This window comes from Equus quagga, chromosome 1 (genome assembly GCF_021613505.1).
Source record: "Equus quagga isolate Etosha38 chromosome 1, UCLA_HA_Equagga_1.0, whole genome shotgun sequence".
NCBI classification, from domain to species: domain Eukaryota; kingdom Metazoa; phylum Chordata; class Mammalia; order Perissodactyla; family Equidae; genus Equus; species Equus quagga.
The window spans coordinates 72,480,923-72,507,285 of record NC_060267.1 but is presented as its reverse complement, the minus strand read 5'-3'; the positions used below and the strand labels follow the sequence as shown (position 1 = coordinate 72,507,285).

At 47.1% G+C, this 26,363-nt stretch overlaps 1 protein-coding gene across 8 annotated transcripts in view; it reads left to right on the top strand.

Moving 5' to 3' along the window:
- EPB41L4B (erythrocyte membrane protein band 4.1 like 4B) overlaps window positions 1–26,363 on the top strand; it is a 130,080-nt gene that overhangs the window by 40,615 nt on the left and 63,102 nt on the right. For 5 of the 8 annotated variants that reach the window (XM_046657958.1, XM_046657999.1, XM_046657975.1 and 2 more), the window contains exons 3-14: window positions 5,886–5,928; window positions 6,747–6,825; window positions 8,802–8,846; window positions 10,692–10,744; window positions 15,509–15,629; window positions 16,730–16,817; window positions 16,976–17,064; window positions 17,360–17,429; window positions 17,527–17,696; window positions 19,729–19,841; window positions 22,098–22,128; window positions 25,426–25,459. In XM_046657958.1, coding sequence (XP_046513914.1) covers window positions 5,886–5,928; window positions 6,747–6,825; window positions 8,802–8,846; window positions 10,692–10,744; window positions 15,509–15,629; window positions 16,730–16,817; window positions 16,976–17,064; window positions 17,360–17,429; window positions 17,527–17,696; window positions 19,729–19,841; window positions 22,098–22,128; window positions 25,426–25,459 — 936 coding nt within the window. The remainder of the gene's footprint in view (window positions 1–5,885; window positions 5,929–6,746; window positions 6,826–8,801; window positions 8,847–10,691; window positions 10,745–15,508; window positions 15,630–16,729; window positions 16,818–16,975; window positions 17,065–17,359; window positions 17,430–17,526; window positions 17,697–19,728; window positions 19,842–22,097; window positions 22,129–25,425; window positions 25,460–26,363) is intronic. The other 3 variants (XM_046657966.1, XM_046657991.1, XM_046657948.1) reach the window with 1 other exon arrangement.

The window sequence follows — 26,363 nt, the reverse complement described above, 5'->3', positions numbered from 1 at the left end:
CCATTCAGCAAACTTGGACTTCCATTACACACGGTAGTGTCACACACACACACACAGAGAAAGAGAACATTCAGTCAGTAGCCATTCAGCAAACTTGGACTTCGAGCTTACTGAGTGCCAAGCTGTGTGGTGCGGAAGTGAGCTGGCCCCTTTCCCTGCCTGCCACATTCTGGCGAGGGACACAGACAAGAGGTCCTTGGAACAGAGAAGGTCGAGCCCTCCGCTCCATGAGCCTGGAGGAGGACTGCCTGACTGTCATCGATGAGATGAACAGGGTAGCAGAGGGAAGGGTGAACATGCAGTGGACACAGAGGGTGAGAGGGCTTTGCCAGGCGGAGGAGCGGCAGGGGTGATAACAGCCCCACCACGCAGGAGCCTCCCTCCCCGTCTCTGGGACAGGTGCTCTAGCGAGTAGGTGTGGCCCTCGGAGGTCCACTCCTAACCCCCTCCCATCATGAAAAGGGAGCATTTTATGGCGATGTGTTTTGCAGCAAGGAATCCGGAAAAGGTGGTTCTGGGCTTTATCTCAAGACTTGTTTCTCCTCTGGTCCTTGCAGCATACAATCAGGTAGATGGGTAATAAGAGGCGCAGGGCTGCGAGCTGAGGTTGACAGAGATGTGGTGACTGCTGGAGGACTCAGTGGACACTAAGGGGACTCTTGTGACTTCACTCTGATGCTTACCTGGAATGTCATCACATTGGTCACTGTGTGGACGCTCCTGAGCATTCCTCCCATTTCAGATGTACCTGGAGGGGAAGTGGGAGAGTATAAACACTGATAGAGGGAGATGTTACACTAAGAACAAGATTTAAAAACCCTTCCTTCCATTTGAAGGTTCATTACCATTTCCACGGACAGTCAGTCGGTTCTTCAGACAGTGTGTTAGGGGATAGCTCAGTGCACGCGGGAGGAAGCTGAGGCTCACAGGGGCCTTGCTCACTGCCGCACACCAGCTGAGCGGCAGAGCTGGGACTTGAACTCGGATCTTCTGCCTCCTTCCATTTCAGTTCAGAGAAGTGTGAAATGGCTCAAGAAGTCCCACAGGCCTCCCAGCAGCCTGTTCTGAATGCTGGGGGGTGGGCAGTGGGTTCCTGCCACGTGCAGATATTGGTGCGGAGTGGGGAGCTAGTAATAAAGGGGTCCCTGCAGTTGATTTAGACGAATCCCTGAGGAGCTCTGGAGTAGCTGGTGTAAATGGGTCTATGGGGCTTCGTTCTAAATGAGAAGGAGGGGAGCTCCCTCCCATAGGCGGGGAAGGCCCCCCCCCACCCCAGGGTGTGGTGTGAAGACTCGGAGCTCTGGACCCCACACCAGCCTGAGTTAGGATCCTGACTCCTCCTTGTTAGCGCCCCCTGAGGCCTGGGAAGGTGGTGGATGTGACACAGTCCAATGTGTGTTTTTTCCAACACCTCCAGACACTATCTACCCGGAGATAGCTTCAGATGCCGGAGCTCGAAGGCTCAGTCCCACAGGACTGTCCCCGCCCACTACACACACACACACACACACACTCGCACTCACACACTCTCACACTCTTTAGATGCCAATCTCAAGTCCAGGTTGTCACCTGTGCTTCTGACTGTCTGACTCTGCCCTATTCCCACGACCCCCTCTTTGGGTTTGATTAATTTGCTAGAACAGATCGCAGAACTCAGAGAAGCATTTTGCTCACTAGATTACCAGGTCATTCTAGAAGGATCTAAGTCAGGAACAGTCAGATGGAAGGGATGCATAGGGCAGGGTGTGTGTAGGGGTGCAGAGCTTCCATGTCCTCTCCAGGTGCGCCACTCTCCCCGTATCGCCACACGTCCGCCAACTCGGAAGCTCTCCGAACCTTGTCCTTTTGAGTTTCTATGGAGGCTTCGTTATACAGGCACAATTGACTAAATCATTGGCCATTGGTGATTGATTCAACCTGCAGCCCCTCTCCTTCCCAGAGGTTGGGGCGTGGGACTGAAAGAACCACATGACTGGTTCTGCTGGCAATCAGCCCCCATGCTTAGATGCTTTCCAAAAGTCACCTCATTAACATAAATTCAAGTGTGATCGAAAGGAGTTTGTTATGAATATCAAGACACCTTTACTGCTCTTATCGCTCAGGAAATTCCAAGGGTTTGGGGAGCTCTGTGCCAGAAACGGGGATAAAGACCAAATATATGTTTCGTACTATAAATCACACACAGTAAGCTCCAAAAGTGTTCATTCCCTTCCTTCTCTTTTCATCCTTTGGATACACTTCTCTCTCAGATTCATTTCAGCTCTAATTTAAACCCAAACTAGATGCTCTTTACAAGCCAAGAAAGTCTGTGGGTTCTGGAAAGCCAGTCGTGAGTTCCATCACTGAGACTTGAGCGAGTTTTTTGACCCTTTAAACCCCTGAGCTTCTCCTGGCCGCTGTGATTCACGTGTTTCTGTGTAGATTTGAGACAGTTGAATTCTACGACCAGCCTTATGTGTGTCATAGTTCCAGAACTGATGTAGAATTAAAACAGACAGGCTTTGCCAGATCATCCACATCTTGATTTATGGAAAGGGTTTTGCCAGGTGGACTTGGATGAGAAATTCAGATCAGAAACCATCTTTCTGACACCTGTTACGGTGTTTGAGTTACATGTCTTACCCTTTGAACTCGGAAATGCACCTGTTTCCAGTGATCGTTTAATGGTCTGTTAAGAGGGCTGGAGCCCTTGGCCTTGGCCTTGCCTGACAGGCACCCTGGCTATATTTAGCCAGGATGCAGGTGAGCATCAGTCGGGTCCTGCTGCTGCTGAATACAGGCCTCTATGCCGAGCGTAGGATATGATGTACTAAATGTCACGTTGGGCCTTAGCGCCCAGGTCTTCAAGTTCACAGGGTGGTCTTATGGGATAAAATACGAGCGATCAGAGTCTGGTCAGCTCCTGCAGTAAGAAGAAAGGTCATTTTGAACTGACTGGATACAATGTAGGTTTTATCATCTCTTGTTTTAGGATTGTGACTGAGTTTCTTATTGCCTCTGATGCAGGCACGCAAACCTGATCTAAACCCCACAGGGTCAAGGAGCTTCTCAAATAGAGCCATTTCTGATTCCTTTGCCCGCTGATCGAGCCCCAGCCTTTTCACAGGCCTCCATCCTGGCAGGTCCTGCTCTGGGCAGGGTCCACGGCTGGTGGCTGGGCGGGCCGGATGGAGGCCAACCCACATGGATAAGAGCTCCTTTAGCAGCGTGGCCAGAGGGAAAAGCAGTCTGCTGTCCAGTAGGAGCGTCTAGCCATGATCTGTCTGTGACCAGGCGTAGATATTTGGCCAATAAACCCCAAAATTGCTTGAGATTTTATAGAGCTCATACAGCTGTTTTCAGAAGGAGTTCTGGATGTTTCAGGATCCCCAAGATCATTAAGACATATTCCTGGGTAGGAGAGGATGCAGAAAACTTCAGCACTAAATATTTAATGGGCACACTGGGGGCCTTTAAAAAACACTAATGCTCTGAGCTTCTGTTTGATGGATCTTGGCTGGGACCTTGTGTTCCTGATTGTGATGTGTGTGCGACCAGGGCTGGAAACCACAGCTAAGGAAACAACGCAGATTGGACTTGGGTCAAGATGAGAGTTTGACAGTAGAGGGAGAGGAATGGTGAGTGGAAACCTGTTCTATTCAGAGTATGATAGGGAGACTTCAGAAAGGAAGGAAATGGGACAAGCTCCTTTGAGCTTCGAGCCTCTGGGACTAGCAAGATTAGAAGGCTGGTTGCAGGGAGAGCTTCTTTGCTCGGTGATGGTGAATTCATGTGAAAGTGAGAAGAACAGGTTTAGTCACAGCCATTGGCGTGATAATCTGACTTTGGCAGGAAAGTAAATATTATGCTTTTATCAAGTCCGTATTTGTCCTCCTCCCAGGGGGTAGCTTGGTAGAGGGCAGTAGTGAGACCTAATTCTGATGAGGCAAACTGATCCTCCAAAACTGCCCAATCAGGGGCCCGCCTGGTGGTGGAGTGATTAAGTTTGCACACTCTGCTTTGGGGGCCCAGGGTTCGCAGGTTTGGATCCCAGGCACAGACCTACATACGCTTCGTCAAGCCATGCTGTGGCTGCGTCCCACATAAATAGAGGAGGAATGGCACAGACCTTAGCTCAGGGCCAATCTTCCTCACCAACAAACAAACAAACAACTGCCCAGTTGGCAATTGATGAATGAACATTGAAAGTGACAACTCACTCCCATGAAAATAATACTCTCATTAAAAGTAAAAGGTTTGGCAGAGAAGTGAAAAGGAAAAAAGTAGACAGCATTCACAGGCCCACATTCAAAAATAACTGCTGTAAATCCTTCTGGACATATCTTGATAGAAAATAATAATTTTATATAAGTGGGATGCTACCTGGTTTTTTTTCATCTAACATTGTGCTTCGGACCTCTTGCCACATCAACAAATACAGGCCTACATCAGTTTTAAAGGCTGAATAGTATTTCATTATACGGATGAGCCATTTTTTTAATTCGTCTTTGTTGATGGACATTTAGGTCATTTCCAATTCAAAGCTATTCACAATGCAATGAAAGCACCCTGGACATGTGCCCTAGAGATACGCTTCCGACCGGTGATCGGCTGCTTTTATCCTGCGGTTGCTTCTCGGGGAGCGGAGATGACAAAAGCCCATGTTCCCCCTTGCACTCCTCACAGCTTATTGTATTATAATTCATCTGTTATTTGCTTTTGTGTTTCCTTATCCCCCTCCTCCCGCCCGGTCATAATAGGCTCTTTGGTGAGGCGTAGAATGCACTGTGCTAATTGAGCCCCGCCCTTTCTCATTATTAGAATGTGCAGAGTTTGGATCCTTCTGAAAGGATACTGACAGTCAGCAGAATGGCCTCTGATTCTGAACAGCTAGTGAGATACAACCCTCTGGCTCTGTTATTCCCACTCTTCTTCTAACAGTGAAGTCCAACGTGTATCGAGTTTACATAAAGTGATGGGAGAAGTCCTTCTTTGCCTCGTTTAGAAAAATAATGTATTTAACATTTATTTATTTTGCACAAATCTAATGAGGGCTTGCTGGGTGCCACGCTCTGTGCTCAGCACAGGAACCACAGAAATGACTAAGAGCCAGGTCTCTGCCCTCCCAGGGCCTGTGTTCACACAGAGTGGCGCACAGCGTACTGTTCTAGATGTCGTTTTCCAGGGAAGTTAAGCTGCTGAGGCTCGTCAGGATTGTAGAGTCAACAGATTTGACATTATAGGGGAACTTTTAGATGAAGAAAATGGTTTTGTAATTTCCTTGGATGGATAAGACTGAAGTGGTTCTTCTGGTGAAAACTGGAGAGAGTTGACGTGCCCTCACTGACGAGAGCACAACTTTCTCAGACAGATCCCTGCCCGTCTTTCCATCTTCCACGTGGGCCATTTTCCTGGCAAAAGAATAAAAGGGTTGTGAGTTTGGGTTTTATAATTTTAGAGTTTCCGGAGACAAAACTACACGACCCATAGATGATCAGGTTCCCAGCAGAGCGGCCTGACGTCTTGACTAGAGTAATGGAGGCTTGGAACCATTGGAGAAGATCAATTGCAACTTGAGAAACTCAGAAGGAAAAGGCAGTGGTGGCTCTACCGATGAGAAGGGACTTTACAGATCACTTAGTTAAAAGGTTTTAGGTTCTTTCAGGCACGTCTTCAGCTTATGGGAGCTGTGCGCCCTCTCCCCAGAAAAAATGCACTTATGTGCATAAGCACCGATTTTTTAATACCATCCCAAGCAGTTTGCAGATCCCCAGCCTAAGAACTGGTGATCTGGTCCAACCCCTGGTTGTTGATAGAATTACTACCGTTTGTCGAGGAGAGTAGCTATAAGGGCTGTATAATCTTGCTGCTGAACTATTGCTAAAGAAACCTTTTCTCTCTTTCAGCACTGGCTGGATCATTCTAAACCCATAAAAAAGCAGATGAAAAGTAAGTAAGCACATTGTAGCCCACTCGCTTATCCCTTTGATCTGAGAGTAAACTCCTTTGCCGATGTTTTGAGGTGTTAATGTTTTCATTAGAACTAGGGAGCATTTTAAAATAGATTCAGTCAATTTTAAGTGGATGATTTTTAATTTCTGAAGGCTGGCCAAATGCCACGCTTCAAAATTTGAGTAAGAGTTTTTAGTAGATATTAAAAAACAGACTATGTTCTCTTTTAAAATCGGACACCCCTGCCAGTGAGAAATGATTAATATAATATTCAGAAACACGACTCTACACCCATTACTTCACTTTCTAATGAATTCTGAAGTTGACTCAGAGAATGGGAGAGTGGGAGGGATCTGTGACGTCTGGTCCAGCTCTCTGATTTTACAGGTGTGGTAACCACGTTTCTTCGATGTTGTTTATGCGTGGGTAATTTTTAAAAATTTAAGACTTTGAGGGTTTTAGATTATGTGTTGCTTTCCCTTAGCCCACTTGATATTTTGTTAAAAGTATCAGTTTGGAGTATCTTGGTGATCCTGGGTGAAAATAAAATGTCCAGCCCTTAGGAATTCATCTGGGTTGTTAGAATTTTCATCCAGAATGAAGTTATTGGCTAAACCGTCTTTGTCCACACGAAAGTCCATTTTAGTTTTCCAAACCAGGATTGAAAAGAACTCACTGGTTCTGTGCCCTCTGGTGTGCCCTCCCAGCGTAGTGCTGTGTGTGTTAACAGATTTACCGTGTTTTTCCTTTCATCCGTTCTGCGATCTTCAAAATTGGGGAAAAACACGTTCAACCTTCCATCTCCAAATGTTTAGTCGGACCTGCTTATGCTTTGCACTTTCGAGTTAAATATTATTCTTCAGAACCGAACAACCTTCGTGAAGAGTTTACAAGGTAGGACAAAACGCAGAATAAGGTCCCCCTGTGGCACTTGCCTTCCTTACAATTTCTGGGTCGTCTAAATGGTGGGTTTGCCTCTCCTTCCATCTGCTGTCTTCATATTTCTGAGCAAGTGTTATTAGCGCTTTGCCTGTGCTTATCTTTGTATTCTGTTGAAAATGCACACTTTGCTTAATTTGACCTTTTTCTTAGTGAATTGAAATTAAAACATCTATTTTCTTGTCACGTTTCTGTTTTGTCGGACCTTGGGTAAATTACGTTGCTCGGTGGCACTTTATTTTTGTCTCAGCTACAAAAAGGGAAGGCAGGTATTGGAAGAGCGTTTCTCAGTCCAAAATTGCCATCTCAGTTTTTTAAGGGACTGCAGACGGCTCCCTTGCTTGTTACAGTATCAAAGTTGTTAGAATGCTTTTCTGTTACCTTTCAGCCTCCCTGAATTTCTTTTATGGTGGGCCTGCCCGTGTCTATTTCTTCGTCTTCGGAAACAGTGTAGACGCAAAAGAGAATTAGATAGCATTTTAAGTATGAAGTTTTCTCTCCAGACACCTTTCAGTCAGTGAGATTCTCTTCCCAGCCTTATGCTGCTTGGCGTGTGATACCCCTAGAACCTCCTTGTCATTGTCTGTGTGATGGACAATAGCGGTGACGTAAGCTGCTGGTGGTTCATCCATGGTGGTGGCCACTAGCTTGGAGATGACTGTCTAGGAAACGCTTTAAAGATTGACTGCTTATCACCATTCTCCCCCTGGAGAGGCCTCCTGGACTTCTGTAGTTAGATTTTCCTATAAGAACTAGAAATTCTGGCCATGTCAGCACTGTGTGTCCTCCTTGTTGTGAGTACACAAGATGTTATTCTGAATTTCAGAAATGAAGTTCAATGGTGGTTAAGCACCTGTTGGGAAGCAGGAACATTCTGGAATGTACTAGAACCTTCAGCTTCCTTTCCTCCCCGCCCCCTGCCATGATTTCTGGGTCACCTGCATTTTCCTATATCCATTCCACAGAGAGTGACCCTGCCTTGTTTTCAAAGTTTAAATAAGGGAAATTATTCTAGTGTTCCTCTTTGGAATCCTTTAGGAAACATGCTGCTTCTAGCTGTCATCAAAGCCAGGGATTCTTAACCAAGGTTGTGTGAATCAGAAACACCTGGGAAGCTTTTGAACAAATCAGATTCCTGGGGACCACTCTTGCATGTAAGATTCTGATTCCGTGGGTATGGAGTGGAGCGTGGGCCACTTTGGTTTTTACAAAGCGTGATGAGTGCTTCTGATGCCCACAGCCTCCTGGTAAAAAAAACCAGTTATCTAAGCCAAGACACTTAATTTTTTTTTTTACCTAAGTGAACTCCACTTGTGTTATTTGCTGCCTTCCTCCCCATTTTTCGTTTCCCCTGTAACTAGCTTCAGTCCAATTCCAGGATTTTTGTTTCATGTGTGTCTGTGTGCGCATGTGCGTGAGTTTTGTTTTTTTAAAAGACGGAGTCTGCAGTTAAACTGCATCAGAAAAAAAGCCTCATGCAGTTAACTACAATCAGCTGTCAACTTTTTGATACGATCAGCTGCACCCTTTCTGAATCCCCTGGCGGGGCTGGCTGAAGGCCACATCCGCTGGCTCCACCCTGCCCGTGTGAATGGACAGGTCGCATGCCTGCGTGGGAGCTCGGTGTGATGCTGCGTTTGGCTCCTCTGGAGCAGGGGTGCGTTGTGGAGGCTGTTGTTGGACCGTGCGGTGTTTCATGTTCCATCCTCCAAGTATCTTGCGAATTCCGGACATGCACTCACCTTCCCAGCCAGGTTCTGGGATGCGTTCCTGGAGGAGATGCTTCCACCAAAGTTCTCATTTGATTTGGACTCCTTTTTACAATGCAGGATTCCGGGCTGCATGCGGGGTGGGGTTCCCGGTGGGAAGTTGGGGCTCGGAGGCGGCTGGGAAAGAGTTACCCTCTGTTGACTTTTGTATATGTTTGTCAGGTACCTGTTTGTTTTACAACTCAGGCATGACATTCTTTCAGGAAAGTAAGTATGTTTTTGTTCTAACTCTTAACCCAGGATAGATCATAGTATATTTCTAAATAATTCACTGCTGTTTTTTTTTTTTTTAACTCTTTTACCCTTGTTCCCTTTTCAAAATTCAAAAAAGTACACCAGGCATTGTAAAGTGAGTCTAATACTTGTATCACTGTCATCATCATCTTCTTTTAAATGATTACTATATGGCTTGAAGCATTTCCAAGAGCATTTAATATCTTAAGTGATGTGTATTTGGGAATAATTCTCTCCCTGATCACATCCCTGCCCCATTCATAATGGCTTTTGTCGTATTTGCAAGCAAGATACGTTATTAGTATGTATACACTTACAAGTATTTGAACAGCCGAAAAATCTCATCCATCCCCACCTGCATTTAAGTAATGTAAAGAGGTTATATTCCGATTCCGACGGAAAGAGGTTTAGACGTCTCATCTCATTGCCTTGTCCCCTCTTAAAAATGGTTTTTAAATGCTAGCGCTCTGGCTACACGGTGATTGTTGAGTGCAAGAAGCATCGGCACTGAGTGGTTGATTTCGCATGCAGTATTAATTTATTTCAAAGATATGAGATTTCAGCAGTCATAGCTTTTGCAGTTGTGTCATTTTTCTGCATACGTATGGAGTATTTTCTATTACACGAAAAACTGAGACTATACTGAATCTTAAAAGCAATACCCAATCCTATTGACAAGAATATGTTTTGATTTTGAATATAATCTGAAGGAAATTGAAAATGTGATTTCCGAATCTGCAAACTCTCAGTAGAATACGTGCTATAAAAATCTTCGTGGAATATACGCTAGAGAACAAGTAGATTGTACAGTGTATACATTTGCCTTTTTCAACCATGCAATACAGATCTTTGATTGGTGTGTTTTATGAGCGTGTGTGTCTTTCTCTCTCTCCCCGCATACTGTGCTCCGCATACTAAAGGCCTCTTAACTCTAGTAATTGTCTTCAGTTTAGAAAAATATTAATGGCGACATCTTGCATTGGTACAGTACCTTGCAGTTTACACGCGCTTCAGCCTGACTTACCGTCCTTCAAAGCAGAAGGGTGTTCTGGTCCCAGCACTGCCTCCTACCAGCTGGGTGACCTTGAGCAAGACACTTGAACGCTCAGTTCCTCACCTTTAAAATGGGAGATGGGAGAACATTGGCAGCACCCATCCCAGGGGTTTACAACCTCCATGCATTGACCAAGTTGGATAATATAAGTGAAAAGGCTTTGAAAACTATGAAGTGCTATACCAATGTATGCCATTATTATTTTTCTAACTAAATTTGTAACATGAAGTATGAATGAGATCACCGATTTGTAGTCATACCCCTCTATGGCTGTGCCGCAGTTATACTTATTAGAATGCTTGAGCGTCTCCAGCTGTCCTGGGAGTATTGGATATGGTGTCTGTCTGTTTATTTTCGACACTATGACCTTGTTTCAAGAAAGATTTAAGGCAGCTTGAAAAGATGCATGTGCTCTATCGAGATAAAATAAGTTTAAAAATAACAAGGCAAGGGGAAGGTTTTTTATTCTATTCCCCAAACATTCCCGTTCTTGCCAAATTCCATAAAATTGCCCATGGGGTTGATAGAAACTATCCCTAGATTGGGTTATTTTACCATATGATGAGAACTGACTTTGGGGAGGGGGTAGTGTTACGTCAGCTTATTTGCCTTCTTTAATGTGGACAGCAAAAACAGAAACCACCAAGAACAAAAATCATTATCCAAATATCACTACCTTTTGAAAAACCGTTTTAATGATGTTTTAAATGGTCATGAGAATTAAAGTTCATATTTAGAATTAATTTCTTTTCTTTTTTTTCAAGATTGAAATGCCCATATGAAACAGCTGTGGAATTAGCTGCTCTCTGTCTACAAGGTACATTATTCTTTAGTGGTAATTAGCATTTTAATGTTATTTTCATTTCAACAAATGAGCGTCTACTGTGTACCAGGCCCAGTGCTCCACTTTGGGGTGTAAATGAATATGATAACGGTCTCCATCCCCAAGTAGCTTGCGATCCTAAAGAAAGGCAGGCATACAGAGTGCCGGCTAGTTCCTTCAGGAATAGAGGCCTGCAGGAGGCATGGAAGAGGAAGGCCCGTGGGAGGATGAGGAGTTGAAGATGAACAAAGGAACCGAGGCACAAAGTAGAAAAGGGCAGGGAGCTACCAGCAGTTCAGTGGGGCCGGAGGCTGAAGTTCAAGAAGCTGGATAAGTGGATGACCTTGGACCCCGTTCAAAGAGGGAGGCAGGCCTGGTCAGTTGTGCATTTTAGAAAGGCTGCGCTGGCTGTGATGGGGAGAACGGACTGGAGCCACATAAGACTGGGGCTAAGTCGGGGTGCACTGACAAGGTGTTGCTATGATAGAGGAAACTGGTGAAGGCAGAGGGTTAAATACACACACACACCCCCACCCCCACACCCCTACCCACCCACCCACCAAAAAAACAGCATTGGTGGTACAAGGAGAAGGACCTGGTCATTAGACTTTGGTGTTGAGCAAGGAGTCAGAGATGACTCAGGCTGTTACCGAGGATGGGTGGTGGCAACTGTGAATGGTGAGCAGAAGAGTTGGGCTCTGTGGAGGAGACAGTCTGTGCAGGGCTTCTTGCCTGAGAGGTACCAGTGAGTCCTCCAGTAGCTTCTTGAGTATGCACAGCTGGCTGGATCAGAGAGGTCAGGCTAGAACGATTGACAGGGGAGTCATCAGCATGTGGGTGGGAATTGGACGGTCAGAGGTTTACCTGCATGGCTGTCCACCTTGACGGTTCCATCTGTATGATGCACTGGTGGATTTTAGTTTAAAATACCCATGGAACACTAAAGTTTCCAGCACTAATTAAGAGGATACTAATGTGTAACTGCACATAAGGAATTTCATCAGTACACTAGACATATGTTGTGGACTCATTTACCAGTGTATTCATTGGCTTCTATGGGATAATGAATTATGATGTATTCATTCATAATTACTAATTATTTTTGAATACCATAATAAGATTTGGCTTCCTGGTTTTGTATTTACTGATTTTTAAAAGTTGATCTAAGTCTTTTCAAATTATAAAATGAGTACACGCTTATTCTAGAATATCAGGACAGCAGCACCACAATCAGACAAGCGGAAGGAAGGAAGGAACCCACTGTCCTACTGGCACAGACAACCAGAGTTTCTACCTATGAGTTTTGAGTGGAGTTTTTAAAATGTAACTCTGATCAGTCATAGGCAAATTTTTTGTATGATTTTTCCACTTATTTTTAGTACATGTATTTTGTCATGTTTATACTCTTAAAGATGGTTTTGAAGGACTGCAGGTTGCTCCCATTCTCTGAGACTTCATCCCTTAGTCACCTTTAATTCTTAGTGTCTGATGGGGTTTGGCATACAATAGGTGCTCAGTAAGTACGGAATGAATTGAATGAAACTGAAGAGCGCCCACCTCCGCCAGGACTTTGGTTGAAGGGGAGCCTGCCCATGTGGTCTGAATGCACTTGTGGTGGAGGTGACAGTACTGTCACCTATAACCGTCTGTGCCAGAGAGCATGCTAAGTGCTTCCCATCCGTGTTTTCCTGATACATGAGTCCTATGGTAAGTGCCGTAAGGACATGGAGTGGCTTGGGGAACTTGAGAGTGGACTGTCCTCTTTGGCCACGTACAGAGTTCACGAGCTTGCCAAACAGCATCCACGCTAGAGTTTCTGAGTGTCCAGGAGGTCGTACTATCAGGCTTAGTGGCCCAGCAGTAGATGTCAGGGTGTAGTTAATGGAATGAAAACATCCATGTCAGACCTGGGGCCACCGGTTCACTGGAGAGGTTTCTTCCTAAGGCCTTGGCGTGATATGCAAGCCTGTTCCTTGTCCTGAGTGATCAGAGGATGAGGCAAACGTCTTAGCATCCCACCCCCGTGTGATGAAGGCATCACCCATGCTCACAAAGTCCAGCTCCAGTAGAACCAGTAGCCTTGCCCCAGAGCCAAGGCAGACAAGGATATCAGCTGTGAGCCCTTCTTGGAGAAATTACCCATTTGAGTTGGAACCACATTAGTGTAATTTAAGATGTAGTCGTTATGTCAGGTACGAATAAAAAGGCTGAAGACTTAGACACACAGAGGTCTAGGGGAAATTCTTGTTAGACTGTCCCTCCATGCCTCCTCCTCTCTCCATTCCATCAGTAAATGCTATAGCCTGCTTTCCAGTTCAACCACAGTGGAGCCAGTTTGCCTTGGACTAGAAAGACCGCTAGAGCGCCTCTTGAGGTTTGAGTGAAGTGAAGGTTGTGTTTCCTCCCCTGCCTGAGCCTTGAAGGTGTGTCGTGCTGCGGTTGTCCTTGAAAGAATGGTGCCTCCAGAGGTGTGATGCGCTCGCCCTGCGTGGAGGCCATGCTCCTGAGGGAGCTAAATTGATGGTAGATTTGAAAATTAATCCAGGCAAGAAGAAAAAGAAAGGAGGAGGGAGAATGGGACAATCATTTCTTGTGTGTCCAGGATCTTGTTTCATCTTTGTAACAGTTTCCATTTTATGGATATGACGTCAGAGACCCAGAGCAGTTAGTGACTTGCCCAGGTCACACAGTATATGGGAGAGAGTTGGAATTGAAGCCATCCTGTGTCTGAGCTGTTTCCGCCAGTCTCTACACCTTCCACACCCAGGACCCTGGCTGCAGGGTTTGTAGATCGAGTGAAATGTCCTTTTGCCAGCAGATTCTTGGAAGGCAGGCATGCTGCCTCAGAATGGGTGTGCCAGGCATCACATAGGCCTGAGTTGTCCAGTACTGGTGAGGAGGGACACCGGTCCCCTCGCCTGGTCTCAGGGAAGCCTTGTCATTGTCTGGCTTCTCCCTCCTCCTCTGGATGATGGCAGTGGCACCATTGATCCACTCTTGTCCAGACACACTGGTAAACACAGGGCTCCACTGGCTCACTTTGGCCCGTGGGTGCAGGGGAGGGGTGTTTCATGTCAAGGAGACCCCTTCCCAGGCTGCCCCTCTGGCGTTGCGAGCTCCTTATTTTCAGGGTGACCTCTTGGTCAGAGGTCGGTGGTGGCCTTCATCCTTGGGAGCCCAGCCCTCACTTTCTCGGGCCAAATATTTCCAGAGCAGTCTTCGTTTGTGACTTTGCCCAAGGTACCAAGCAGCTGCACACCCAGGCCCAGACCCCCCTGGTGGTCTTAGGGGTGCCGTCCAGTTCAGAGTTGCAGACGAGGGGCTGAGGCTAGGTGAGGAGATATTCACTAGGTCCCTGCCCTGTGTCAGACCCTCTTGGGTACCTTCCTCCCACCACCCTTCTGAGTTTGGTATTATTGCTTCCTCTATGTGGACAGAGAAGGCTTATCCAATTCTCATAACTGCAAGCCACCGGGAGCCCCTCTCCTGGAAGGTGGGCTCTGGGATTGGGATACGCAGAAGTGGATGGAAAGGGCTCCTGGGCACATAGTGAGTTGCTGTCCCTGGAGGTGTTCAGGCATATGCTGGCTGGTCAGTTGGTGGGATTTGTTGTGTTAAGCCGTGGTTCTCAAAGCGTGTTCCCTGGGTCAGCCACATCAGCAGCACCTGGGAACTCGTTAGGAAAGCAAATTCTCGGGCCTTATTCCAGACCTACAGAATCAGAATCTTGGGAGTGGGGTCCAGCGATGTGTGCTTTAATGAGCCCTCCAGGTGATCCTGACGCACACTCAAGATCGAAAACCTCTGTCGTAGATCAGAGTGTGCACCGGCCACCGGGCGTCTTGTGAAAAGGCAGGTTTTGCTTCAGTGGGTCTGGGGTGGGGCCTGAGGTTCCGCATTGTGAGCAAGCTCCCAGCTGATGCTGATGCTGATGCTCTTGGTCTACGGACCACGCTCTGTGTAGCCAGATATCAGAGGACCTCTGGAGGATTCTTTTTCCTTCTGGGGTCTGCTTCCTGAGCTGCAGAGATGCGACCAGGGACTGTGGATTTTCTCATTCGTGTCCTGGAGCAATGGGGCCCCCCGTGTCCTCAGGACCTCCATTCTGTGGGGGACTTGACAAGAGCCAGGACCGGGCAGCGTGCTTGGGGCTTTTTGCTGGGACCGCTCACGTGACTGCTCCTCCTTTCTGTGCAGCGGGCTCCCTCCCAGGTTCTGCCTGAGTGGCTGCAGTTGCTCCTGCAGCTCTCACCCCCTCCTCCCGCACTCCCTCACTGCTTCCCTCTCCCTCCTGACAGATTTTTTTTCCCAGATGCTACATGTACCGAATTCTTGATTGGTCCTCCCCAGCTCTGCAGCGCTGCTCAGACCTACCCTTAATGAGGGCCTTGTTAAATGGACATTTCTGGGCAGGTCCTCATTCCCTGCAATTGGCTTTTATTGCAAACTCAGGCTCTACTGCTTCAGGGGGAAAATGTAATCGAGGCCTCCCTGGGTAGGAGAAATAGTTGGGAGAAAGACAGTCATAACTAAGATGATGGTGTATCGCCCAATGGGGAGGGCGTTAGAATGATTCTGGGGGATTCTGAATGTACATGTGGGTACCGAGTGGGAGTTAAATCCTCCTGAAAGGAGAGAGTCATACACGAGGAGGGGGCCCTGTGCTTTGTAATCATGCAGAACACCCGTGGACGGGGTGCAGCAATAACCGAAAGCATTCAATGTCTCCTGTTTTCCTCCCTTTTATGAAACTTGCAGCCGAACTTGGGGAGTGCGAGCTTCCAGAACACACACCAGAGCTTGTGTCTGAGTTTCGGTTCATTCCAAATCAGACAGAAGTGATGGAATTTGATATCTTCCAGAGATGGAAAGAGTGCAGGTACCTCGATGCTACCGTCTAGCGTTCTGATGTATTTATTTTGTAATACGTAATCATTTGTCAGACTCTTTTATCTGCCAGCAGAATTGCTCTGTGGATGACTGTAAAATTGCAGCTCCGACATTTCACTTCTCTCCTGAGCTGCAGTCCTGTTTTTCCAAAGGCCCACACGACATCTCTTTCCAGAGATGTACGCTAAGAACCAAGCCACACTCGTGCTTCTCCCTCTGAATGACAGAGCCTGGTCCTGACTTGCTCGTTGCTGCCAGGGACGCCATTGCTATCCTGGCCTCCCAAGGGAAGCGACAAGGCGCTACCTCGATCCGTTCCCGCACCCCTGGGTCTCTATCCATGGCCTGGACTTCGAGTAAACCCGTTAGAAACATGCCCTGTTGTCCCTTACAGGGACACTCACATTTGAGACCGTGTGCTGTACAGCGGGCTATTTCAGGACACGAGGTCACCGCAGCCAAGTCCCGCCCTGTGATTTATCTCTTGGTTTCTCCTCCTTTCCCCCTGCAGTCTCACAGTTGTGTGCCTGGCCTGCCAGTGCCACCTTTCCTCCCTCCTGGCCCATCTTCCCCAAACGCTGCCTGTTCCAGGTCACGCTTGGACTCAGACACTTACCATGGTTTCCTGTTGTCTTGCGGTCGTTCTGAAGGACAGATGACTTTTTTGAAAATGGAAAGTGACGTTAGCGCATTCTTGTATCACGCTCAAACAACACAGAAATGTGTGGATGTCAAATCGTCTTGCCCCACCCCCTACACACACACTCACACTCACACACTCCTCCCTGCAGGAAGCCATTGTTAGCAGTCAGTGGTGCATCCTTCCAGCCTTTTTCCTTTGCACATACATACACATTTCTACACACCAAAAAATTGTTCTATTTCCTCACGTGTTCATATAATAAGCCCTGCTCCGTCCTCTTTCTATCCAGTTAACAGTCTGTTCTTGGGGGTCTTGTGGTTTTAATATAAATCCGTGTCCCTTGCTCCTTTCACCACTGTGTAGCATCCCTTGGTGTGGCTGTGCCCCTCAGAATTCTGTGGGTGGACGAGCTGCAGTTCACATGTGTCTCCGTTGGTTTTTCGAAGGGGAAAGAGCCCTGCCCAGGCGGAACTCTCCTATCTGAATAAAGCGAAGTGGCTGGAAATGTATGGGGTAGACATGCACGTTGTCAGGGTAAGAACCGTGTGCGTTTACGTAACTGGGTTTCGCTGTGACTGAAAAATGTGTAAACTGTGTGCGAACAAAGTAACGTGGTAAGGGAACTGTTTTGCATTCTGCTCTGTGACGACCTGTTAGAACCCTCTACCGATTGTCACTTCGTTTATTTGTAGGGAAGAGATGGCTGTGAATATTCTCTTGGACTGACCCCGACAGGCATATTAATCTTTGAAGGAGCTAACAAAATAGGCTTATTCTTTTGGTAATTTAGTTTTGTCTAATATTAAAAATGTCTTTTCCTATTTTGTGGTGGAATTATATGTGATGGATGATTATTGAGGGATATTTGCAACACCCAGATTCATTTTAAAAATACACCATCGTCTTGTATTTGCGGGTGTATTGCAAGGGCAATGGAACTTCTGGATAATCACACTTGAATGAATGAATGATTTCTTTAGCAAATCTAAGCTTAAAAAGTAGAAAGGAAACTGCTGTTTGATGTAGAGATGGTTTTCCTGCAGACCGTACTTTTAAAATGTTTTCTCTCTGCCCAGGCCCAAAATTACCAAAATGGATTTTAAAAAGAGCAAACTGACCCTCGTGGTGGTGGAGGATGATGATCAGGTGAGCCTTGCTCCCGTTTTTCCTCCTCGCGGGGAATAATCCTGCGTCGATGTTGCAAATGCTCATCTAAACGAGAACCCTGTGCTTCGCCCCGAAGGGCCGGGAGCAGGAGCACACGTTTGTGTTCCGGCTGGACAGCGCCAGGACCTGCAAGCACCTCTGGAAGTGTGCCGTTGAGCACCACGCCTTCTTCCGGCTGCGGATGCCAGGAAATAGCAAATCAAGTAGATCGGACTTCATCAGGCTGGGGTCTCGCTTCAGATTCAGGTAGGAGCCGTGCTGCCGCCACGATCCTGTGTTTCCGAGGAGGGCAGCAGCAATGTTTTCTGTGAATGGAGTGGTGGAGCTGCGTCCAGAGGGATCCTGTCCCTGGCTTCTTTCTTAAGACCTGACCTTGAGTTGAGTCTCTGAAGCCTTTTTTAAGTCTCCACATCCTCATCGATAAAATGGGGCTACTAATAACAAAATTATTAATGGCTGATATTTAGCTGGAGCTGTGCTGTCTAATACAGTAGATTCTAGCCACATGGGACTATTGAGATTAATTAATATTAACTAAATTTTAAAATGCAATTTCTCGGTCTCACTAACCATGCTTTAAGTGCTCAGCGCACATGAGGCTGGTGGCTGCTGTGTTGGGCAGTGCAGACAATATAAGTATCGTTGTGGAAAGTTCTGTCGGCCGCACGGCACTAGAACCTTTCACGTACCAACTCTTCATCCTCATGGCAGCCTTAATAAACTAGGTCCTCTTATTATCCCCATTTTACAGATCAGGAAACTAGGGCCAAGGGGTTACATAATCTGCCCGAAGTCACACACAGCCAGTAAGTGGTAGGGCCGAGATTCAACTGCAGACACTGTGGTTCTTAGATTTCTAACTATTACTCTGTTGCCTTTTACATGCCAACGTTCAGAAATTTGGTGATGATTAAGAATGAGAGCAAATGTCAGTGTGTGTGCAGGTGACCCAGAGTAGGCTCTGCAAAGGGTCGAACCTGAAAGGCCCTGAAGAAATAGAGACTATATTCTGATTTTTTTTTTTTTTGCTTATGATTCTAAGACTGTGTGTCTCAAAATGCACTCAAAGTTCCTGGGTGTTTGTTGTTTATGACCTCTTCTAAGACATTTGTAATCAGAATCCATGGATGGGCACGTGTGCCTGTATGAATAAGGCCTGGGAATGTGCATTTTGAATGCGTTCCCATGGTCTATTTCTGAGGCACATTTACAGATCTGAGAATCGCTATTACAAGATCCAAAACTTCACACCGTTTCATAACCTCTGCCCACACATAGCATGTCCTTGAACTCTGTTTAAAATGCCAGAAGATTTGCTCATTTCAAATTTCTCTACCGTGCAAAGAAATGGATGTGCTCTTGTGTTTAAAGAATTATTTTGTTTGATTGTATTTTTAAATGCTGTGGTGGGGGGGGGGGGGGGGGGGGGGGACCAAGCCCTTTTTTGAGAAAGGATCGACTCACGGGGTTCTGTGGAGGATGGAAAATGTCAGAACTGCAAAGGTTAGCGGAGACGTCGCGAGGCATGCTGATGTCTGCTCCAGCTGAAGGGAGGAGGGAAGGGCTGCTGGGTGGTTGCCAAGGTAGGCTTTTCCATCCTGGGAGGAAACTCCCTCAGGAGTTGGCCCAGGCCAGGCTCCCTAATGCTCTTTGAAGAGAAGCATAAGAAGGGGAGTTTGGAGACGAGGTTGCCCTTTGGAGGCACTTAGAGCAGGTGGCAAGTGGCTCCTTCCAGCCAGTAAATCATACACTGAGGGCAGCTGGAATGAAGCAGTAAGAGATCAGACCAAAACAGCCTACTTCCTGGAGGCTGCAGCCAGGCGTCGCTTTGGTTGAAACCCAGAAAGCTTCGGCGAAAGAAGTAATGTTTCCCTTGACAGAGCAAGGAAAGCCAAGGTTTAGTGAAGTGGTCATTGACAACAGTCTTTGAAAGGAGTTAAATGTCTAGGTCGTCTGTTTCGTGAAAGGTTATTTTATGTGCAAATCAATGTTCTCTTAGTCAGTACTCGGCCCGGCTTCATTTGTGCAGCTGAGTGGCTGGTACCTAAATTGCGGGTTTTGTCCTTTGGTGGAAATAATCTGCCCCTATAATGCAGCCTAGGCTGGGCAACGGTGATTGTATTTCCAATGGAAGGCTAAATCTAGTGCATGTCTTTACCAAACGAGTTCAAGGTAAGTTGAAATTTACATTGGAGCTCTTGAAAAGTTCACTTCTAAGTGTGTATAATGTACTGACCCTCTGATATGGGTAGCGTGCATTAAAATGTTTACTTTCCAGTGGGCGAACAGAATATCAAGCTACACATGGCGCCAGGTTACGAAGAACCAGCACCTTTGAGAGGAAGCCCAGTAAACGCTATCCATCCCGGAGACATTCGACATTCAAAGGTGGTGTGTTCTCCGTTCTGCCTTGGAATTTTACATTATGGTGTAGTTGGTTAAGCCCCAAGAAGCTTGGTAAAGCAGATTTTGAAGGAACTTTCTATCATTCTGCTCTGACATTCCAAAACTTTTGACAAAACCTCAGTGGGATTCTCTTGACGGATTCAGGCCACTTCTGCCGTCCAGACATCTTTCCCACTGGATGCGTTCATTTTCTTCTTCCCCTTTTCCATATTTCTCTTCCTGCGCCTCTTCACTTCTTTGGCACCTGAGACCTCAGGAATATCATAGGTAAACACATTTCTTGTAATGGAAGATTATACTGGGTCTTGGAGGGAAAAAAACAGTCCCTTCTCTCCTCCATCTTGCAATTTGAAGTGGGGACATCAGTCTCGTGCTAACCAGAATTCTGACCGCGTCAGAGCTGATCCAGAACTTTTAAATACTGGACTCGGATCCCACGGTCAGTCCAGACACGTCCTGCCCTTTAGGTTAGCCAGGCCCTAGGATGTCTGCCCCTCCCCCACTTCCCAGAACTCTGAGCCACGTCTGTCATTTACTACTGTGGCCTCACACCTATTTGAGGCCTGGTACCCAGTACCGGTTCAATCAGTAAATGAGGAAACCGGGCTCGTTTCTGTTTTAACCCAGCCTCGAATCCCATCTCTCTAAGTCTCCTTGGCCACACTTGATTGCTCCTCCATTCGGGACACCTAGTTTAGCACTAAATTGTGTGCTTTTTTTGTTTTTTTTTTGTTTTTTTTTTTTTTAGGAAGATTAGCCCTGGGCTAACTGCTGCCAATCCTCCTCTTTTTGCTGAGGAAGGCTGGCCCTAAGCTAACATCCGTGCCCATCTTCCTGTACTTTATATGTGAGATGCTGCCACAGCATGGCTTACCAAGCAGTGCCATGTCCGCACCCAGGATCCCAACCGGTGAACCCTGGGCCACTGAAGCAGAATGTGCACACTTAACTGCTGGGCCACTGGGCCAGCCTTCCATGTACATTTTTATAGCAGGGCCTCTGCCTTCTCAGCCCGCCTCACCCCTTCCTATAGAGTGTTTACATGTAGTGGCCATTCCACGTTTTTCTTGTATGACTCAGGACTTAGTGGGCCTTTGTGGGACCTGACACCTATACTTCTCCTTCTAGAATCTTAAACCTTGTGTTCTCCACTGTTTCCTTCCTTTTTGAACCAATGGTGCAATCGCCTGGCAGCCAGAAATTCTCTAAAGTCTTTCTGGGCTGCTTTAGTGGAGAAAAAAATACCCAGAGCCCAGGAAATGTGGCCTGGCCTTCAAGAAAGACCAGAGGGTGAGAGGATGGGGGCGTGCCCAGAGAAGGGTGCCCAGTGGGTGTCGGGTGATTGATTGCAGGAACTGGGAGTGACAGTGATGGGGCCGGGGACGAGAGGATGAGAACTCTCTGTCCCAAGGGCTGTGTTAACCTCCCTGACGAGCGTTATGCTTGTGCACGTAGCAGATAGAGTCACAGTTGTCCAGGAACACCCCAGAGTAAGGAAGAACTTTCTAGTGGGGCTGTCCAAAGTTAGCACTGTAATGAGCTCCCAGTCCCTGGAGGTGTGTGTGGGCACAAAGGGGGGGACCCCTTGGTGTGGCTACTGCAGAGAGGAGGGGGTGTCCTGTGGCTTGACCCCATGAGATGGCTTTAGAGCTCTGCCAGCCTTTAAAGATTCTGTGATTCTTTCTCTTCTCCTTTCCTGCCTGGCCTCCATTCTCTTTTCCTCCTTTATTTTAGTGCCGTTTTCCCCAGCCAGAGTTACGGCATCATTGAGAAGCTTTTAATGATTTTCCATGCCAGGCATCCTTTTTAAAATGAAGCAGGGTCTAGATAAATAAGCCCACCTCTCTGCATGGCCTCCTCCAACTCGCCCCTGCCCCTGTCAGAGGCATCTGCCCTGAACTGCTCAGTACAGATTCACGCTTGTATTTCAGCCTTTCTCGCCTGATGCTGTTTTCTGTTTGACACCCCCGCCTGTCTCTGTCCGTGTCAGGACTGTCTTGTCTCTTCATCCTACAGTGCCTGGCCCCGGGAACACGCTCGGTGAGGGGACTGGGGGGCAGGGCGCAGAGGAAAGGCGATTTACTTTTCCTCTGGAAAGGAGATAGTAACCAAGATGAAGATTCTGCCTCCCGGGGTTGGGACTGCTCAGATCACAGAGATCTCTTTCCTGGTCATTGTCATCACATGATAAAAGTGACAGAGCTCTCTAAGATGTCGTATCTCTCTGTTTTTCCTTTAAAGCGAGCAACCCAGTGATAGCGGCTCAGCTCTGGTAAGTGCCCCCAGTCTCTGGGGTACAGCTCTCCTGTCTAATTATTGTATTTATTTGCAGTGTTGACTTTTTCCTTAATACGATTAAATCACAGAATGAGTCACCTGATTCTTTTTTTTTCTTTTTCCTAACGCCTGGCTTTACCATCCTCCTGGCTTTCAATAAGTACACAATAGAATGTTCCAAGAGAGTGTTTTTTTGGAAAACACAACTGCTTTGTTTGAGTAGCTCTGTGCTTTGTTTACTGTAACAGTGGGTGATAAAGGTGCTAGGAATGTGTGCAGCGCCCTATGCTAATGGCATTGTGGCGGTGATGGGAAAGCAGGGCTGTGCTCTTGCGCAAAAGCTCCACGAGAGCAAATGCCGGATTCACTCAGTGACGTGCGGGTGCTGTAGTCATGGAACGTGGAAGACCTCAATGAAACACCTTTACTGAAATTCCTGCAGGAGAAAGAACTCGTCACAAAACTGAAACTCCAGCACAGGTGTCGGCAAACTTTTTCTGTCATGCGCCAGAGAGGAAATGTTTTAGACTTCGCAGGCTCTGCTCTCTCTCACAATTGCTCAGCTCTGTGGTTGGAGCATGAAAGCAGCCAGAGACAATATGCCAGTGAATGAACACGACTGTGTTCCTGTAAAACTTTGCTTGCAAATGCAGGTGGGCCAGCTTTGGCCCATGGGGCGTGATTTGCCAGCCCCTTCCCTGGCACAGGTGTTGGTGATCTTTCCCATACATTGGAATCATCTGGTGAGCTTTGACCTGCCCCCTCCCCATGCCCCAGCCAGGCCCAGACACCCCAGGCTAATTGAATCTCTGGGGTAGTGCCCAGGCACCTGTGATTTTTAAAGCAGCCAGGTGATTCTAGTGTGTGGCTCACATGAGAACCGCCATCCTACCCGGCATGGACCTCTTTTTCTCCCTCTGAGACAGCTGTTCTTTTCCGTGAGTTTTGACTTGTTAGGAGGACAGCCCATCATGCTGGAGAGTCACAGACTCTACTTGCTTCAGCCTGTGCGTCCAAGCTCCAGCCGCTGACCAGTAGCCCAGTTTAGTTAGCCTCTCGGTCATCCCAGGCACAGGTCTCGGGCTGCTGGGCCCCTCCCCAGGTCTTTGAGATCAGCAAAGCTTAGCCACGCTGTGTGCTCTCGGCAGTTGGCAGAGCGTGGCACGTGGTGGAGCGGGGAGCCGATGCACTGGTCAGTGATGAGAGCACTGACCAGGGATCAAGAGGCCTCTCGCCCAGCCCCAGCTTTGCTCTAACCCAAAGGGGTCCCCTTTTTCTCTTTTGAAAACACGAGCTTGGGCTAGGTCAGTGTCTTTTCAGACTTTTTTGGCCTCTGATTTTCACCCACCAGAAGAAACCTGACATAGAAGCCCAGCATAGAGAACAGAGAAAAGTGAAGCCACTCTGGATGAGGGGGGAGGGAGGGGCTGGCACCTGCCGCTCATCTGTCCCTCACCCCCTGGTAGCCCCAGGGCACCTTCCAGGACCCCAAGGTTCTAGAGAACCTCCCTGGCTCCTTCTGTCACACAGCCGGAAGCTCAGCCTCGAGTGTGATTCCAGACTCAACCTGCAGCGCCGTTCTGCTGGGGGTCTAGCGTCTGACCCTTGTGTCTGTGTTCAGTTCTCAGCACCTAATGAAGGGACTCGGGGGTCCTGTTGAACTGCTGCACATCATGCCCTGCCCCCGAGGGTGGGAGGAGGTTGCAGCGTTCCCATCCGGGTTGTTTGAGGCCTGTTTCTAAGGTGCCTTGCAAGCGGGGAGCTAAAGGTATTTGCACCTTTCTCCGCCTGTCAGCCTGTCGTGCTTTCAATTCTCAGGGGCTTGTGAGTTACAACATTTCTTTCCTTTGTGCCCTAAGAAAGTGATTGTTTTGTTTGATTTTCCCTAATAAAATTACATTTTCCTCTTAGCATCTAGTAGAGATTATATATATTGGGAACTAAAACAAACTAAAAAAAAAAATCTCCACCAAAAAAAAAAAACAACCTAGCAAATATACGCTTTAGGAACAAATGAGCTAATAACAGCTGTTGGCAGCTGTTCAGTTGCTCTTTGCAGCCTGTGGGATCCTGGGGTGAGTGGGCTTGTGTTGGGAGCCGGGATGAAATCGTGCCCTGGGCTGCAGAGGTGATACTAGAAAACAGCCCCTTGCAGAACACTTTATCTTCCTGATGACATCCAGCCAGAGGTGCAGCTGGCCCGGAGCCTGGCTCTGTGCACTGGCCCTCTCTAAAAACTGGAACACAGAGCCATTCAAACCCCAAGCGACACTCATAACAATGATATGTGTCCCTCTCATTGTGGGAGCAGCAGTAAACCTTGATCTCCAGCACACCGCCCTAGCAACGTAGCCCAGTGATTGTGCCGTGTTTGTTTGTGGTTTTTTCTGACAGATGCCAAGCTCGCATATTAAACACATTGCGTTTTACACCAACCTCCTCCGCCCATATATATATATATATTTATATATATATATATTTTTTTTTACCAGAGTAGTTATACTCAAGAGTCCGTCAAAATAGGATCGTGCATGAGGAACCCTGAAGCTTTTCTCGGGCCCTCGGAGAGCCAGCTTGGCTTCGAGGAAAGAGTATAGGCTTCAGCATTGAGCAGATTTCGGTTCCAGGTCCGAGTCTGCCTTTGACTAGGCAGCTGACCCCGAGCGGGTTTCCTAACTTCTCTGTTAGGCAACCATTCCTTTATCTGTAAAATGAGGTGGTAACGTTTATTGACCTCATAGCTTTGCCATGTGGATTAAATAATAACAGATGTGAAGTTCCCAGGTCAGAGCCTTGTATGGAGTGAGCATTCCAGAGTGGTGGCCCAATCATGGCAGTATGGTGGCTAGCAGTGGGTCACATAGTGGTCGATGTTCAGCAGTGGCCAGCGGCTCTCCCTCCAGCTGGGTAAAGGTCTGAGCATCGTGGGAGCTGCGTGGTGCTGTGGGCCACCCCGCAAGGCCAGGGCAGGCCTGGAATGGGAGCTAAAATTACTCGGTTTGCCCAACTAAAAGGACTTCCTTTTTGTCACCAAAACGTGGCGTCACAAGCAGGATTCTGAAGTGTGACCTACGTGTTTGTAGTTGTGAGCTCTAAAGTGACGAATGAAAGTTGCTGTTTGATTTCCCCGGTTATAGGTTCATTTAAGCAGCTAATAATCAAAAAGAAATCATATTCATGAAAGTCCCTGACAGAGTAGGTAATGCTTAGCATTCGTTTATGATTGTTAAATAAATTAGTAATAATGTCACTTTACAACCTGTTACATTACGATTTTTCTTTTCTTTTTCAGCTCTAAACCAAATCCTGAAGTCCATAATTACCAGGTGAGAAATTGCTTTTAAAGGTTTTCATGTAATACTTCTCAAAGTTTCTAAATTTCCCACATTGAACAGCCTTTATGCTTATAATCAGATTTTGAAGAAATAACAATATATGTCTTTTCTGAGAAAACAGTGAGAGGAGAGCCCTTCCACATGACCCCTGCTTCCTCTTGGTCATCTGAGCTGCCTGTTTTTCTCACCCTTGTCGACTAGCAAGCGGCAGAGACATATGACTGAGTTTCTGGGTGGTCAAACACAATCTCTTAGGAACACTCAAGTGAGGCTGTTTTTTATCAAAGTGTGTTCTTGGCCCAGGGAACATGAGTCCCTTGTGATGTGCCTCCAGGAAAGGATGTCTTAGTCATATATTCAGGAAACAATTGCATCCTTCGTTCCCCTTCTGAGATCTTACATTTCCCCCTGGGGTGTCAAAAGTACTGAAAAATCCTGCAAGACGTATGTTTTATTTTTTAAAATCCCATGTTTCCAAGAATCATTTGGTTATTGGACAGCCCTGCCCCCATAAAAAAAAAAAGCTAGCCTCTCGCCTTCTTCTTCCCCACTTTTTTTTTTTGGTGGTGGTGCACCTATTAACATCAGTGGAGCAGTTGTTTCCAGAACTTACTATGTATGGCATTGTGCTAGGGCTGTTGCCTGCAGACGGAGCATAGATATGTTTCCATGGCTGGCGTTCTGCTGTTGCACAGGATGGCCAACCAGAGCCCACAGCCCCTGCCCACCCACCAGTACCCGTGGGCAGCGCTCATGGGCCATTCATAGCCTTCCACAACCTGGCTCCAGCTCGCTTTTCTGCATTTATCTTCTCCCAGTCTTCATCACACATCACATGTTCAGCTCTCAGAGAATTATGTGATCGTTGCCCCATAATTTCTTCCCGCTGTTCCTT